Source organism: Gracilinanus agilis, chromosome 4 (assembly GCF_016433145.1).
Source record: "Gracilinanus agilis isolate LMUSP501 chromosome 4, AgileGrace, whole genome shotgun sequence".
NCBI classification, from domain to species: domain Eukaryota; kingdom Metazoa; phylum Chordata; class Mammalia; order Didelphimorphia; family Didelphidae; genus Gracilinanus; species Gracilinanus agilis.
In genome coordinates, this window is record NC_058133.1 from 67,553,900 (window position 1) to 67,570,522 (window position 16,623).

General features: G+C 35.8%; 1 protein-coding gene across 1 annotated transcript in view; it reads right to left on the reverse strand.

The window, feature by feature from the left end:
* Positions 1-16,623, reverse strand: part of SLC9C2 (solute carrier family 9 member C2 (putative)) — a 113,168-nt gene that overhangs the window by 78,424 nt on the left and 18,121 nt on the right. Inside the window, 5 exon segments of the mRNA XM_044674885.1 lie at positions 2,145-2,306; positions 5,457-5,573; positions 8,223-8,388; positions 11,343-11,471; positions 14,776-14,876. Of these exon segments, the coding sequence (XP_044530820.1) occupies positions 2,145-2,306; positions 5,457-5,573; positions 8,223-8,388; positions 11,343-11,471; positions 14,776-14,876 (675 nt within the window).

Sequence of the window (16,623 nt, forward strand, 5' to 3'; positions counted from 1 at the left end):
TCTCTGTCTGATTCTATGCAGATTCAGACTAGAAAAATGACTCCTTTTGATTTTTTTTCTTGGCGTTCCTAATCAGAATTTCCTCTGTCTTTGTGGACAAAGTGGGGAGGAGAGCTCATCTTTTCTATTACTCTGCCAACTTTGAACTGTATGGTTGTAAAGAGTTTCCTGGAGGGCTGTGAGATTAGGTGATTTCCCTAGCATTACACAGTGAGTTTTTGTCAGAGATGGAACCTTTTATTTGTCCCTATTAATTTTTGCCTTATTGGAATCAGTTCAAAATTCTAGACTGTAGGGGGCAGCTGGGTAGCTCAGTGGATTGAGAGTCAGGCCTAGAGATGGGAGGTCCTAGGTTCAAATCTGGCCTCAGACACTTCCCAGCTGTGTGACCCTGGGCGAGTCACTTGACCCCCATTGCCCACCCTTACCACTCCTTCCACCTAGGAACCAATACACAGAAATTAAGGGTTTAAAAAAATAAAAATAAATTTAAAAAATTCTAGACTGTAGAGATTTCTTAGGATCCTGGCTGTAATCCAATGTTATCCCTCTTAGCTTTGTATTATCTGTAAATCTGGAAAGTATACCAACTATAACTTCCTCTCAAGTCACTGGCAAAAGCCAGTAAATAGAACAAAGTCCAATTCAGATATCGGAGGCATTCCACTAATATATTCCTACCAAACTGAAATGGAATCACTCCAACCATTCAACCAGTTTCGTTTAATTGCCTTTTCATCTAATCCAGATCTCTCCTTCTTGTCTACAAGAATAACAAGAGAGAATATGTCAAGGGTGTTGCTAAGGTTGAGGTCATCTCTCTCTACAACATTCTCTTGAATTTTGGTCTAGTAACTCTATCAAAAAGGAACATAATGGTTAGCCACACATTGTTCTTGACTAAGCCACATAGGTTCTTAGTAATTACTATTTCACTTTCTAGATGTTCACAAACCACCGTTTTAATAACAGAGTAGAATTTCAACAGCAATCATTGCTAAGACTCACTAGCCTCACTGACCTCACTGGTCTGTAAACTCCACTCTTCTATTTTTTTTTTTTAACTGGGGTAACATTGCCCTTCTCCAGGCTTACTGCACCTCTCTCTGAATTTGTATTCAGTTCAACTTAGTACTTAGGCAATGATGTTAAATCTGTTTTATTCAATTGCTAGCATTGTGACAATATTACAAGTTTTCATTATAAATGTGCTTAATTTCTCTTACAATGAGTTAAACAGGTTTTTGTGGGTTATAATGGGAACCTAATCAATATTTATAACGTGATGTTCTCATGAAAGACAGTATGACATAGTAGAAAGAGAATCATCTTTAGAGTTAGTACTCTGAGTACTACTTAGGCATGACTATGAACCGGGTTCAAATCCTACCTCTTACTCATACCATACATCCCTTGACAAATCATTTTGTCTTTCACTATACCTTTCAATTCAGTGCAACTCTCAGACTAAAAATGTTCTGTAAATTAGTCTGAGAGAGTAGAGGGAGACCTCATTGCCAGTTTCCTACTATAGTTAAATCACAGGTCAAAAAAAAAATTGTGTTCCCATATGCAAATATACACTTGTGAGAGGAGACCTGGCCATTAGGACTAAGTAGAGCCTTGAAGGCATTAAAGCCTAGTTTCAGTCCATACCACGAGGCACTTGGGTCAGTATCCCCATATCCCATGATCAAGAGTTAAGTAAAGGAAAGTAGATTTCAATTCAACATAAGGAGGACTTCCTTAATGTTATAAGCTTCCCCAAAATTTTACGTAAGAAGATTGTAAGCCTTCAAAATGACCACTTGTCAGGTATATTATAAAGGGCATTCATTCTTTAAATAAGAGTTTAGACTAGATGACCTGTGTGGTCACTTTCAACTCTGATATTCTATGACAGCGATAACTATAGGGAGGAGATGATCAGAGAGAGAGAGAGTAATAGGAAAAGCCAAAGACGAGGGAATGAAAGGGAAATATGGGAAGTAACTGGAAGGGCAAAAGGATAATATGAGGGAGTATCCAGAGGATATGATAGCAGAGGTGTCATAAGAAAAAAAAATAAACAGAATCAGAAGAGAGGAAAAAAATAAGTAATTCACTTCTCTGTATAGCACATATCTTTTTTCCCTTTGTCTTACCAACATAGAAAGTCAAGTATGCCATTGAGAAGCAAAGAGTGACATTAGTTACTGTATCACCAAATATGTCCGCCAGCATGTATTGGAGAATTTTTGCACTCCAAACTCCCCATATAACACTTGCAACAATATCTGTCAACAAACTTGCTAATGTGTATAATTCTGTTTTAAAAACAAAGAAAGAAAAGAATGGTTGAATTACAATTCTTGCATATCTTCTAAGAGGTGTCTATGAAATCCCCATATGAGGTTGTATGCACATAACTGTCTGAAAGAAGGCTGGATGGAGTCAGGCGATTTGGATCTAGTTTTAAGTCATTAACTAACTAAAAGTGACTTAACCTTTTTGGGTCCTAGTTTTCTTAACTTTTATAAAATGAGGTGCTGGGAGAGACACAAACTTAATGGACCAGAACACTGGATTATTGATTAGGAAGATCTGGGTTCAAATATTAATTCAGATACTTGCTAGCTGTGTGACCTTGGATAAGTCCATTAATCTCTATGAAGATCAGTTTCCTCATTGGTAAAATTAGAGAGTTATACTCAATGCCTTCTAAGGCACCTTCCGGTACTAATATTTATGACTCATGGCTAGATGATGTCCAATATCCCCCTTCCAGATGTGTATGAAATACTAAAAATCTGAAAATTTCCATTTTCCCACAGGTTTGCTCCTTTCCAGCAGCCAGAAGAACAGAAATTTAACTGGAGGAGTTGTTCCCCATAGCCAAATGACAGAGAAGGGCCTGAAGAAAGGAATTATTTGATGAAATATCTGTCAAGAGTCTTCATTGTTTAATTAAAATATTTCCAAATGTGTGGCTAATCTAACTCTCTCTTCTTCCTATTCTCAGTCAATCACTGACAATTTTTATAGCCAACTCTTTTTTTGTCGTGCAAAATACATTTCATATTAACTTGTTGAAAAAATAAAAACAAAAAGCAAGAAATTTAAAGAAAATGAAAAAAGTATGTTTCAATCTGTACTCAGTTCATAAGTTCTCTTTCTGGAGGTAGATAACATTTTCCATTATACACTCTTCAGAACTAGCTTGAGGTTTTTGAACTTGGTGTAGAAGGATCTCTGGTGGAGACCTCTGACTGCTTCCCTTTGAATTGTCATGTGGGTAAGTTAGGCTGACTCTCTCTTTCTTCCCTTGGTGTTTCTGGAGGCTCTACCCTCAAGGAGGCCTCTCTTGCCTCTCTAATTGTAAAAGGCCTTGTGGCTAGAAGCCTTGTTTAATTAACCTCTGTGCCTCTCTGCTGGGCCTCTAAATTCTTACCTGGTCCAGGCCAGAGTTTCTCTCTCTCAATTTCCCTACCTTCAACCTTCCTAATTGTAAATAAACTTCCATAAAAGTAAAAAAAAAAAAAAAAAAAAAAAAAAAAGAACTAGGGAGACCTGAGTTCAGATCTAGCCTCAGCCCCTAACTGTTTGAACTTGGGCAGATCACTTAGCTCAGTTGGCCTCAGCTTCCTCATCTGTAAAGTGAGCTGGAGAAGGAAATGGAAAATTATTATAGTATCTTTTGCCAAGAAAACCCCAAATAGGGTCACAAAGTTGTATATAATTGAAAAATATCTAAACAATGAATCAAAATTATCCATTTTACTTCCTCTAATTCTCTCTGTCTTTTGATTAGTCATAACTTCTTCCCCTATCTATGCTTATGTCACAATAAAAAATGAAGGTAAACTGAGGCACAAAATCCTGAGTACATTCAATTTATTGGTAAGACTAGCAAAAGGAGGTGCATCCAAAAGCCAGAAGGTAGCATCATAGATATGAGGAACAATATGACTGACTAGAAATTGGAAATGAGTGGTGAACAATAACCTCTCCTTCCATCTTGTCACTATTGAAAGTTCATTAGTGGTGTCTACTTGCAGAGTTAATTAGTGCCACACCAATGATAGCCATATTTTCTTGAAAGACAGTCAATATTTCAGACTAGACTCTTTAGCATCCACCTATATCCTTCAAGGATTTTCTTGACAAAGAAGAGAATAGTGATTAGCAGGACAACTGAACTTCATAAACTTAATTAACTCATAGAAAAATTTAACTGAATTTAACTCAGAGACAAAGAAATGTGACAGACAATATATAGAATGGAATCAATTACCAAAATATGAGAGGTCAATTTTTCCATGTTCCCTTAATTTTTGTATGATAATATTACCTTTTATATTTAGATCATTTATCCATTTTGACATTATTGTGTTATGTTGGTCTACACCTATTTTCTTCCAGCTGCTTTCCAGTTTTTCCAGGAATTTTTGTCAAATGGTGAATTTTTGTCCCCAAAGCTTGGATCTTTGGGCTTATCAAATACTTGATTACTATAATCATTTACTGCTGTGCATTGTTTACCTAATCTATTGAACTTATCCACTCCTCTATTTCTTAGCTAGATTGTTTTCATGATTATAGTTTGTAATATAGTTTGAAAGCTGGTACTACTAGGTCACCTTCCTTTATATTTTTTTTTCATCAATTTTGTTGAAATTCTTGATGTTTTGTTCTTTTAGATGAATTTTGCTATTATTTTTTTCCTAGCTTCAAAAAATAATTATTTGGTAGTATGGTTGGTAAAATTGAATAAGTAAATTAATTTCAATGGTCTCTTAAAACCTAACCCAATTTCAGTATAGAAAAAAGCTTGGTGTTGGTAAGGTGAAAATAAACATAAAGCAAATCTCCATCTCAAATATCTCTACTATATGAGACTAATGTATACTTAACCTCTAGGACCCACTGCTAGTCCAGCTTCTAATTCCATCAATGAATGACTCCTAGATGATCATTCTTGGTCTCCCCCTTTTGCTATCTTCAACATTATTATGGGAAAGGGGATGTTTCCCAGAGTGATTTAGGAGGAAAGTAATGTAGAGTTAGTATATAAGGTCCTACAATAAATATGGGAAGTGCAGAGGGAGGTACCTCTTTGCACCCAAAAAACCCAAAGTTAATCTTTTAGATGTGAAGGTAGTACAGTGGATAAAATGCTAGATTTGAAAATAGGAAAACTTGAATTCAAATACTGCTTCAGACCCTTATTAGTTGTGCGAACAAGATTATTATCCATTCTCAGCCTCAGGTTCCTCATCTGTAAAATAAAGGAGTTAAGTCTAGATGACCTCCACAGTGCTTTCCAACTTTAAAACTATGATTTGACCTACTGTATTATTCTCAATTTGCAAAAATAAAGTACAGGAAAATCAGTGAAGTCAAGGCACCTTGAATTTCATTTAATCCTATGTCCTGAAATATACCATGTGAATATGGTTAAAAACAAAAGCTCCTACCTTTGAATGGTGCAGTCTTTCTTCCATAAATTCTATAAATCCCAAAAAATACAAAACTGATACAAGAGTTGATCAATGATTCTCCTCTAATAATATCAATTAATATTTTGGAAACACCTCAAAAAAAAAAAAGAAAGAAACCATGATAAAGTCCAGGAATGACAAGTAAATATGGCATATAACAAAAGTTTGGTTATGTGCTAGTGAACAGATATTTAAAAAGAAAACTATGTTAGGGAAACAAAGAAATAAAACATGACTCAGAAGTTTCAATAGACTAAAATCAAAAATATGATTGTCATTTTATAGAACTTTTAGGTATGCAAAAAAATTTGGCAATATCATCTTATTTGAGGCTCAATGATGTTCTCAATTTTCTAGAGAAAAGCATTTATTTAAGCACCCACTGTGTTATCAGTTTCTAGGGATAAAAATACAAAAACCAAAACAGTCCCTCCCCTCAAGAAGTTTACATTCTACTCTCTCACAACAAGGGGGAAAGTGAAAAAGCATTTATTAAGCCACTACTACATGCCAGGAACTGTATTAAGCACTTTATAATTATCTTATTTGATTCTCACAACAATGGGAGATAGATGTTATCGTGTTTCCCATTTTAAATTAAAGGAAAGTGAGCCAGATAGAAACCAAGAGCCTTTCCCAAGTTCACATAGCTAGTATCTAAGGTTAGTTGCAAGTTGAGATCTTCTATCCATTATACTATTGGTATTACAGATGTGATTATGTCCATTTTACACACAAAGAAACTGACTATCGGAGAGAGGAGATGATCTGTTCAACTCTGGGTCAAACAATGGTGCCAGAAAGTGAATATGACAAGTGCCATCTCTTCATCATTCTTCAGCAGTGCCTTCCATGTCTTGAAAATAATAGCCAGTCTTTTGGACAATGAGTGTACTGGGAAGCCATACACAAATACCAATGTGATATCAGACTTAGGGTCCTCCAATCTTTTCTACCTGCCCTCAATGGATAATAATGGAACACCACTAGGTTCTGCTGACAATTAACTGGAAACAAACGAACATAAATGTACAACAAGCATCAGCTGAATAAAAAACCATAATGAAGATGAGAATGGAAGCAATGTTAAGAAATTCTAAGGTACCCTACTACTGAATATCCTAAAAGGTTGTATGGGCTTTCTCTTATCAAATGCAGCACTTTTTACTTAATGGATAAACAAATTTCTCCTATTTCTTCCAAATCCATATTCCATAAAACAGATGAAACTAACCTTCTTCCCATGCCTGTCACAGTTTAAGTGAAAAGGAAATCTCTTTTATTACTTTTATGTCAGTGACTATAAAACAAAGAATCACATACAATCTTTTAGGTAAGTAACTGCAATTATGATTTTAGAAAGAGTTAGACCCAGTTAGTAAATTAACTGTGCAGAAGATATGAATTATAATAATATAATGTTAACCACAGTAGTAGAAAAAGAAAGATATACTGTGGGGTATTAGAACATGATAGCTACCAAGAAAATTAAGAACTTCTTTTATCAACTTTGGAATGTTAAGTGCACAATTTGACTGAATCCTGATTCCTAACAAAGATAAAAGAAACAATCTTTGAGTCAGTAATAGAAATTTGGAGTTTATTACAAAGACAAGATGGTATTTACTTTTGTGAAGGATTTATATTCCCTGTAGTTTCCTCAGAGTTTCCTAGACCAGAGAGGCACCTTTGGTTTAGCTTTCATTCTCCTCCCAGTGTCAGGAGAGCGATTTAAGCCTCTTTATGTTTGTCAATTATTTGAGGTATCAATTAATAATAATTCAAAATTGAAACCTGATCAGATTCATTCCCAAATTTTCTATTATTATCACTTTCACACCGCAATGATGAATGGTGTTTGTGGCATACCATGAACCATTCATTCTATAGACTGAGATATTAAACAGATGCCGTCATCTTTGCAAATCCTTCTGATGTCTACACAAGATGTCTTAATTGCAGCTAAATCACCAGAAGGACAAGAGCAACTGGGAGCTGCCTGTCTTCGACCTTTATTTGGAATTTATTAATTTTCTTAGCAAATATTTCCTTAACTTAAGTAACATTTTGTACAATTGGTTTTATTAATCACTTATGTTAATTGACTGTCAAAAGCCTAAAACAGACTCTTTTACATCTAAATGAGGCCTTTTATCACAGAGACTAGGTGTGCTGAGACATCCAACTTGATTTCACCCACAAATTTAAGTTGGATCTTCAACTCAGAATGCTGACCCAGAGATTTCTTTATTTCTTAACATAACCTACCTGCCATTTCTTCTTCTAATTTTATCCACCTAATGGTAAACTCTGGGAAAATGGCATAAATACTTGTGGAAGTGCAGTTTATATACATGAAAACATAAAAAACAAACTTTTCCCCTTTGTAGGCAGCTAGGTGATATAACGGGTAGAGCATCAGGCCTGGGGTCAGGAAAACCTGAGTTCAAATTCAGCCTCAGACACTAGTTGGATAACTCTAGCCAAATCACTTAACCTGTTTGCCTCAGTTTCCTTATTTATAACATGGGAATTACCATAACACCTACCTCTCAGGGTTGTTGTGAGGATCAAATGAGATAATAATTGTAAAGTGTTTAGGCATCTAATGTGTATTATATACATACTATTATTATTATTATTAAATTTAAAATGATTATCTTTCTGGCAATTCAGGGGATTTTTCAAGTGGCTTGCCCACGGTTGCACAATAATAATTATTATTATGAAATACAAACATACCTAAACCTTTCAAGGGATGCACGGACTGAAGAGGATCTGTGATGCCTATAGTAATACTAAGGAGTAAGCAAGTTTGAATATTCCATGAATGTTTATTTAATTTCACAACGATATATCCAATAAAAACGAGTGCTGTAGCAAAGCTAGCCAATCCAGTTATTAAGATCTGTGAAATCAAGTTATAATATATTATTAGATTTGTTTATTTTTAATAATCAAAGTTTAATTAAATTTTTTAAACCTCTACCTTCCATCTTACAATCAATACAGTCTATTGATTCCAAAGCAGAACAGTAGTAAGAGCTAGGCAATGGTAGCTAAGTGACTTGCCCAGGATCACACAGCTAGGAAAAGTCTGAGGTCAAATTTAAACCCATCACCTCCCATCTCTGGCCTGGCTCTCTATATACCAAGCCACCTAGATGCACCCCTTAATTACCTATTTATGTAATCACAGATCTTGTAGATGCTTTTAAAAATGTATTCTAGTCCAATCTACCTCTATGTCATATAACAAATATATGCTCTCAAGTAAGTTAAATTATGCCTTATTTCTAAGACCTCAAAAGATTTTTTAAAATCCACAGCCTTGTTGGTATTATAGTTTAACAATTCCCAATGTCAAAGGGTATTGGAACCCCGCCTAAATTCCTATTAACATAGGTTAAATTGATTTCCTCTTATGTTCAGTAATAAAGATTGATGGGGAAACATCCTTACTTTATCCAGTTGTTGTTCAGTCATTTCAGTTGTGTCTAGTTCTTTGTGAGCCCATTTGGAGTTTTCTTGGCAAAGAGACTGGACTGGTTTTCCATTTCCTTTTCCAGCTCATTTTACAGATGAGTAAACCAAGGCAAACTGGGTTAACTAGATTACCCAGGCTCACAAGGACCTGGGATTAGATTCAAACTCAGAGTCTTCTTGATAACTCCAGCACTCTACCTACCTAGCTTCCCCTCTCTTTACCTTTCATTAATTGAAAAATGTACAGATTTTGAATGGAGAGGGAGATTATTAGCAATGATTTCATTTCATGGAACTCCTGAACTCCTCTGAAACACTGAGGCTGATAAATAATATTTACATATACGTACGAAATTCTAGGGGTCAAAACAAAGCTATATATTACAAACATGGATAAAGTTGAAAATATTTCCTATGAATCTATTCTGATATAACAGTCTAATAAATTGTTAGCTTGCTAATCAATGAGGCTTGTGGGGAAGAAATAGGTGTAAAATATTAAGATGAAAAACTATTGCATTTTGCCTTCATTTTTCCTGCTATCGATTGTCTCCCACACATCCTATACACTATAGCTCAATGTTTTAAGTTTATCTCTATTTTTTTAAGCATGAAAAATCTGCTTTTCCCCCACTCCTGCCCCATACTACAGAAATCACCACTGTTTCTCTTGTGGAGTAAATACTTTAGCATGTAAAGAAGGACAAATATTCGAAGTAGGGCAAGTGGGTGGATCTAAGACTGAAAGTAGGAGACTTTGGAAATGAAAGGAATACTGACTATAATAATCAGTTGGATTTGCTCAAGCTTCCATTCTTTAGTGAAGTCTCTGATCCTTTGGAACCTTGACATAACAACAGTGCTTTGCAACTCTAACTTTGAGAAACAGAAACCAGCAACTGAATCCTGATCAGGCCTTCAACTGAATCTGGACTTGGAGGAACCTTAGTGACTTTTCCAGATCTAGCAATCATTATCTGGGCCAGGAGTAGCCTCAGGGATTTTCCAGATAAAGCAAACATTATCACAAAACTACCCACCCCCTCCCTGTCTGTTTCTGGACCCTCAGGCCTATGCCTAGGAATTGACTGTTACTGCCCTTCCCCCTGAAAAATAGTGGTTGTAAACCATAAAAAGCTAACTAGCCCCTGTGGCTGATAGGCTCCTTTCAAAAGAAAATAATAAACACTCCTGTACCTCTCACTCTGGTTCTCAGTATCTTTCTCTCACTCAATTTGACTCTGGTTCATGGGGTCAGACACCTAGGAAGTTATTGGGTTGACAATTGGATTCTAGGTATGACTAATCAGTTTATTAGTTATGTTAATAATAACCAGTAAATTGAGATCATTGATCTGTCTTGGTGACCAAAGACCCTCAAGTGAGCATCAAAGGGTCCTTTAAATCCCGGTGTCTTCCCTCTGACAATATATCTTTGGGATCTCCCCTGGCAAAGACAAGTAATGCTGATTGGTAGATATTTCAATGAAGAGTTAGGCTTAGGGTTCTCAATTCATCCCTATAGCTTCATGTTTGGTGGAGAGAGAGGCAGCTGGACAAAGTGATCTGGTCATAAGACTCAGTTGACTCTAGCAACCTTGGCTAGAAAAACCTCCTCAATCTGATTCAGCCTGCCTTAGTCTCCCCTTTGTGGACCAGGTCACCCCCAACTTTGATGAGGGGAAAAGGAAGGACATTGATACATATAATTGAGTAGGATATAATCTGTGTCTTTCCGAATAATTAGTGTTAAGAACCTAGATAGAAGTTGGTAATTTTCCTTCCTTTTAGAACATCCCACCTTCTCTAAAAACAAAACCCCTGACCTGTCCACTTCATATTTCAAAAGGCCTTGAGGGGTGTAATAATTCTCTGAGGAAAAGCCTCTAACCAATGGTAATTCACAATCCATCAACTCCCTTATTTTGTAATCTACAAACCAGTAATTCACTGATCTTTTAACTAGATGTCTAACTCACTTATTGTAACCTACAAACCAGTAATTCACTGATCTTTTAACTAGATGTCTAACTCACTTATTGTAATCTACAAACCAGTAATTCACTGATCTTTTAACTAGATGTCAAAGGTGACAGCTGGCCAAACAAAAGGTGGGAGGAAGGAAGTGGGAAAGTGGGTGGATTTTCTTTGATTGGAAGAATCTATAAATTGAATCTTTGGATTCAATACTTTGGCATTCCTTAGGCATCCAAGCTGGGGAATGTCCCTTTTGCAAAAGAATAAACTGCTGTCTTCTTCTTTGGTTTCTAAGCCCTGGGTTTGTGAACTTCTTTCAGTGGTGGGGTCCACTGTCCACAACCTCATCCCATACATAATCAACAGGTGACAGTAGTTTATTTTGAAAATACTTCTTACCTGCCAAAACATGTTCTTGAGTATATAAAAATCCATTTCCAAAGCAGCCATAAAGGTCATTAATGGTAAGAAAATATTTATAAATACATAATTATTTGTTTTTAGAAGAGGGTAGAGAAGTTGTTGCACCTGATGAAATTTAAAAAAAAAAAGAAAAAAGTTAACGTGCTACCATTTTGAAGCATTAGACACACTTAATGCATGTTAGCCAATAAGGATTTGAGAGTATTTTCTAATTAAATGATACCAAAAGCATAGGGGCATCCCAAAATTGTAGGGACTTTTCCAACTATGTAGATCACCCCCAGTTTGTCTGGCATCTAGTTATTCCCCTATTCCCAGTATTTTCTTTTTCACTTAGTAGATCAGTCCTAGGGGTTGCTTGAGGCACACCAAAGTCAAGAGATGTGCCCAGTTTCATATCAGTAGCTAACTCCAGAGAGAAATTAAGGTTCAGTTTTACCTGACCTTAACTAAACTCGGTAATCTATCCACTGCCCCAGTTGGGCTATAATTAATTAATGGTGTCACAAAGCAGAAACTCTAATAGCTAGATGACATTTATATAGCAATTTAAGCCATGTGCTTTATAAATATTATCTCATTTTATTCTCCCAATAACCCTGGGAGGAAGGTGCCACGATGATCTTGATTTTATAGACGCAGCTAAAGGTTAAGTTGCTTGTCCAAGTTCACACAGCTCGTAAGTGTCTGAGACCCAATTTGAATTCATGAAAATTTTGAAAAATGAAAAAAACTGAGGTAGATTTACACTGTGTCTGGAGCAAGCATTTTGGCCTGAGGATGGAAGATCTTAGGTCCAAATCTGGCTTCTCATATTTCCTAGCTGCATGAACCTAGATAAGTTACTTAATCCCCATTGCCTAGATCTTACAGCTCTTCTGCCTTGGAACCTCTATTTAGTATTGACAGAAGATGAGGGGTTTGTTTTGCTTTGAACAAAAAACCAAAAGAAGGGTTGGGCAATTAGCTTGTGAATTCAGGACCACTTATCTAACAAGTCCAGGTGTAGTATCTAGTTTTATTTATTTATTACACATCAATTGTGTGGGGTGTTCTTCATTTGCCAGAAAGTTCTTCAAGTTCTAGTCTTGCCATTGGCTAGTTTTATGTTGCTTTCAGTAACAATAACTATAATTAAAACTGCCTCTGAAATTTTACCAACACATCCACTGAATAGCTGAATAAATAGTTGAATAAAAAATGAGTATGATAATATTTAAATTATCTGTGTCCGAGATTGTTGAGAAGAAAGTTCTCCGTAAACCATATAGCACATGAGTTCTTAACCTTGGGTGTGAGGTTCCCCAAAACCTGTGGATTTCAGAAGATATATAACATAATATAATATGATATGTTATTTTACACATAATATATGTTATATATTATACTACTAGATAACTGAGCTGTTATTAGTTGCAATAACTATTATTACATATGCTCAACATTATCATCATATAATACAGGTCATAGATAGACTTCAGACAACAGAGTTAAAAAAAACTGTTTCTCTTTTTAAAATGTAAAATGTACAGTAAAATAAAGTGATCAAAACCCAAGAGATCCCCAAAAGCAGCCTCTTAGAATTTGCATATAAATGTTCTACTTCTTTTAAATAACTGCCTCATTTTAAGTGTAGGTCAACTGCCATTATCAGAAAATTTGCTTTCAAATTCTATTTGATGGATGCTTTCAAGCAAAGTCATTTTTAAAATACTTTATTAATAAAATTATTTTTATTTATTTTGTTTTGCATATGAGCAACTGTAGCCATCACTTCTTGTCTAACAAAGAAGCAAGAGCAAGATTAACTCATATATTAGCATAGCCTTAAAGAGCCAGAAGTCAGATCTCTTGGAACAGAATTTAGCCCCTTTTCCCATAGGCTGAGTGGGGAAGTTCAGCTATAATACAATGATTCCCTCCATTTTTGTTCTTTGACTTATTGATATAAGAATATAAGGCCAATAATTTTTCACTCCAAAAAGCATGATGATAAGTAACCATGGGAAAATATTCTAAATTAAGTAAATAAATAATCTTTTTAAAAAATCATCATGATGATGATGATGATGTAAACTTATGGTAAAATCTGCATATTATTTCATCTTCTCCTACTCTTAGATGATTCCATATACTATAAAGGTTATAGCATATGAAATCACTTTTTCACATAACAAGCAATTTGGGAAAGGGGAAGACATTAGGAGCTGGGAATGAATGTTAGTAAAAGTTTCATGCAGAAAGTAGACTAAGCCAAGTCTTGAAAAAAGAGGCTTCAGGAAAGGGAGGGGAACAGGGAACCTATTCCCAGCATGGACACCAAGGACAAAGTTCCCCTAGATGGGTGGTGGAATCTTATGTATGGTGAATGGCAGGAAGGCCAGTTTGGCCAGAGTGTACAATATAAAGAGAAGAATAATGTTGAGTAAGTCTGGAGAGGGAGACTAGAGCCTCCTTGCGAAGGGTTTATACCAAGAGAAATAGGAGTCACTAGAATTTGAGGAAAAGAGAAATGATAGAGTTTGACATGCTTTAGGAAAATCATTTTGGCAGCTACATGAAGGACAGGACACGTGGGCTACGTATCTGAAGTTTTGCACTTCTCCAATAGGGTATGATTGTGTTTTTATGAATCAGCTGACCCTGTCTTCCTTTGAGCACTGTTCACAGTGTTAAGGAAAGGGAACCAGATGACAAGCAACCTCACATGTATAACATTTGGCAGTAAAGAAATATAGGAAAATAGGCAGGCTAAGAATCAAGGGAAGATTGCAGGGGGTGAGGGGGGGGGGGGAAGGGTTGTTTTTTTGTTTTTTTTAAACCTTCTTGTCTTGGAATTAATACTGTGTATTGATTGGTTCCAGGGCAGAAGAGTGGTAAGGGCTGAGCAATGGGAGTTAAGTGACTTACCCAAGGTCACACAGCGAGGAAGTGTCTAAACTCAGATTTGAACCCAGGACCTCCTGACTCTAGGCCTGACTCTCAATCCACTGAGCCACCCGGCTGACCCCTAGGGTTTTTTTTAAAAAGAGATAAATCTGCACATATTTATAAACAAAGGAAAGGGAGCCAGTGTAGGAGAATAAAAGAGAAATAATAGTTGAATGGTAGAGAAGCCAGGGCCAGACAGTGAAGAACCCCAAAATATAAAACCAAGTGGTCTAAATTCCAGGCCTTAAACCTTCCTAAAACATATTTCTCCTTCATTTACAAAATATTTTCTTACTTTTGAAAATGTTTTAAGTGCTAGAGGAGATTTTTCAAGTGAATTTTCATATAAACACTATTTCATTTACTCAGAACAGAAGAGAAATTGGTTTTGCTTTTTTTTTAAATCACATTTTAACTTATTTTATTTATGTCATTTAACTTCTTTTTACCCCATTCTCTAACTTATTTTTTATGATACCTCATTAAATTGGCGGCCCAGAAATCCTAGGCAAAATCCGAAAAGAGAAAGAATTGTCAAGATAGCTGGTTCATAATTCTTTAGAACAACCTTCAACATTCCTAAAGAAATACACACAAAACATATCTGTGACAGAGAACAATCCAATTCAAAATATTAATCAAAATTGTATAGTCTTTCACTGGTCATCTCACTTGAAACCTTTTTCCTTTTGGGTGGTTAAGTAACACATGCTATTTGTTATTAGTCTGTATCTTAGAAGAGCGAGGCTGTTCTCAAGACCAACACAAATAAGCTACCTCACACTCAATGATGTCGGGATACTGTGTATATACTATGGGTACCACTTCACTGCAAAAGAGTAAGTGTAAAGTCATGCTTCTTTACATGTTTCAACTTCAGTTAATGTGTTTTAACACTGAAGTCACCATTACATATACTCTGTAGTTCTACTTAAATCAAGCAAATCCTCAATTGAAGGAGCTTAAAAAATAGTGTGCTGGGAGATTATCTTATCCTTATAAAGCTAGACTGTTTAAATGCGTTTTCTTGGTTAAAAAGCTCAGATAGATCACATTTATTCTAGTTGATTCTTATTAGAAACAATGTACATACCATATTGCTATTAATTTACGTCTCATTTCCCCATCTTAGGTATATACCAAACTGCTCTTATACTGAGACCATTGAGAGGTAGTGTAACAGTAGAAAAAGTCCTAATTTTGGCACTGGATATCCTATGTTCAAATCTTAACTGTGCCACTTATAATCTGTGATCATTAGCAAATTTCCCTTTCATTTTCTCTCTTAAGGATTCAGCTTCCTCACTCATAAAATGATACGGTTGGACAACATGCTCTCTGGGTTGCCTCCTGATTCCCAAAACCCTATAACTATCACAGTGGTGCTGTCTACTTTTGTTTTTGCCTGACTAGCCATGGAAAATTAAAACAAATCAAAAATGACTTTTGGTTACCAACAACATGCAAAGTTCAAGCCAAAGGAGTTTTGTTTGTTGCTGTGCCCTCACAGAGGTATAGAAAGAGTAGCCCTACTAAAATGGTATGTGGGGTTGGAAAAGAAGGGAAATTTAGAGGAAACAATGAGAATTCTCCTATGAAACAAGTGAGTTCTACACTTAATACAGATGAAACTCTTATATAATTCACCTCTAGGCCCTGAAAGGTCAACTAGTCCACCCCACTGCTTTAAAACATTTATTATCTAATCTGCTTGAAAATATTTGTTTGGTTGTGCAAACATTTTTCAGTCATGTTCAACATTCTGTGACCCCATTTTGGTTTTCTTAACAAAGATCCCAGAGTAGTTTACCATTTCCTTCTCTAGCTCATTTTAAACATGAGGAAACTGAAGCAAACAGAGTAAAGTGATTTGCCCAGAGTCACAAAGCTAGTAAGCATCTGATGCCAAATTTTAACTCATGAAGATGAGTCTTTTTGACTCCAGGTCCAGTGTTCTATTCACTATACCCAGCTGCTATTTGAAAAATAAGTGAGCATCTAATTTATTAAGCAACTATTATACACAAGATGAAAGGTAATATGGTTTAATAGTTAAAGAATGAGCCCTGGAGTCATAAAGACCTGGGTTCAAATCCTGTCTTAGGCACATACTGAGTACATGAGCTTAGGCAAGTCTCTAATCCTCTAAATGCTTCCTGGCAACTCTCCTAAGACTTTAAGTTGAAGAATTGTTTATCTACATTGGGAAGAAGGAGTTTGCTCATTAGGAGCTCCTCATACCAATGAAATCACAAGCCCAGTTTATATACTGGGTCAGGCTATGCTAGGTATTGGATCTTTTAATTAGTTAGTTCTTAATTATCTC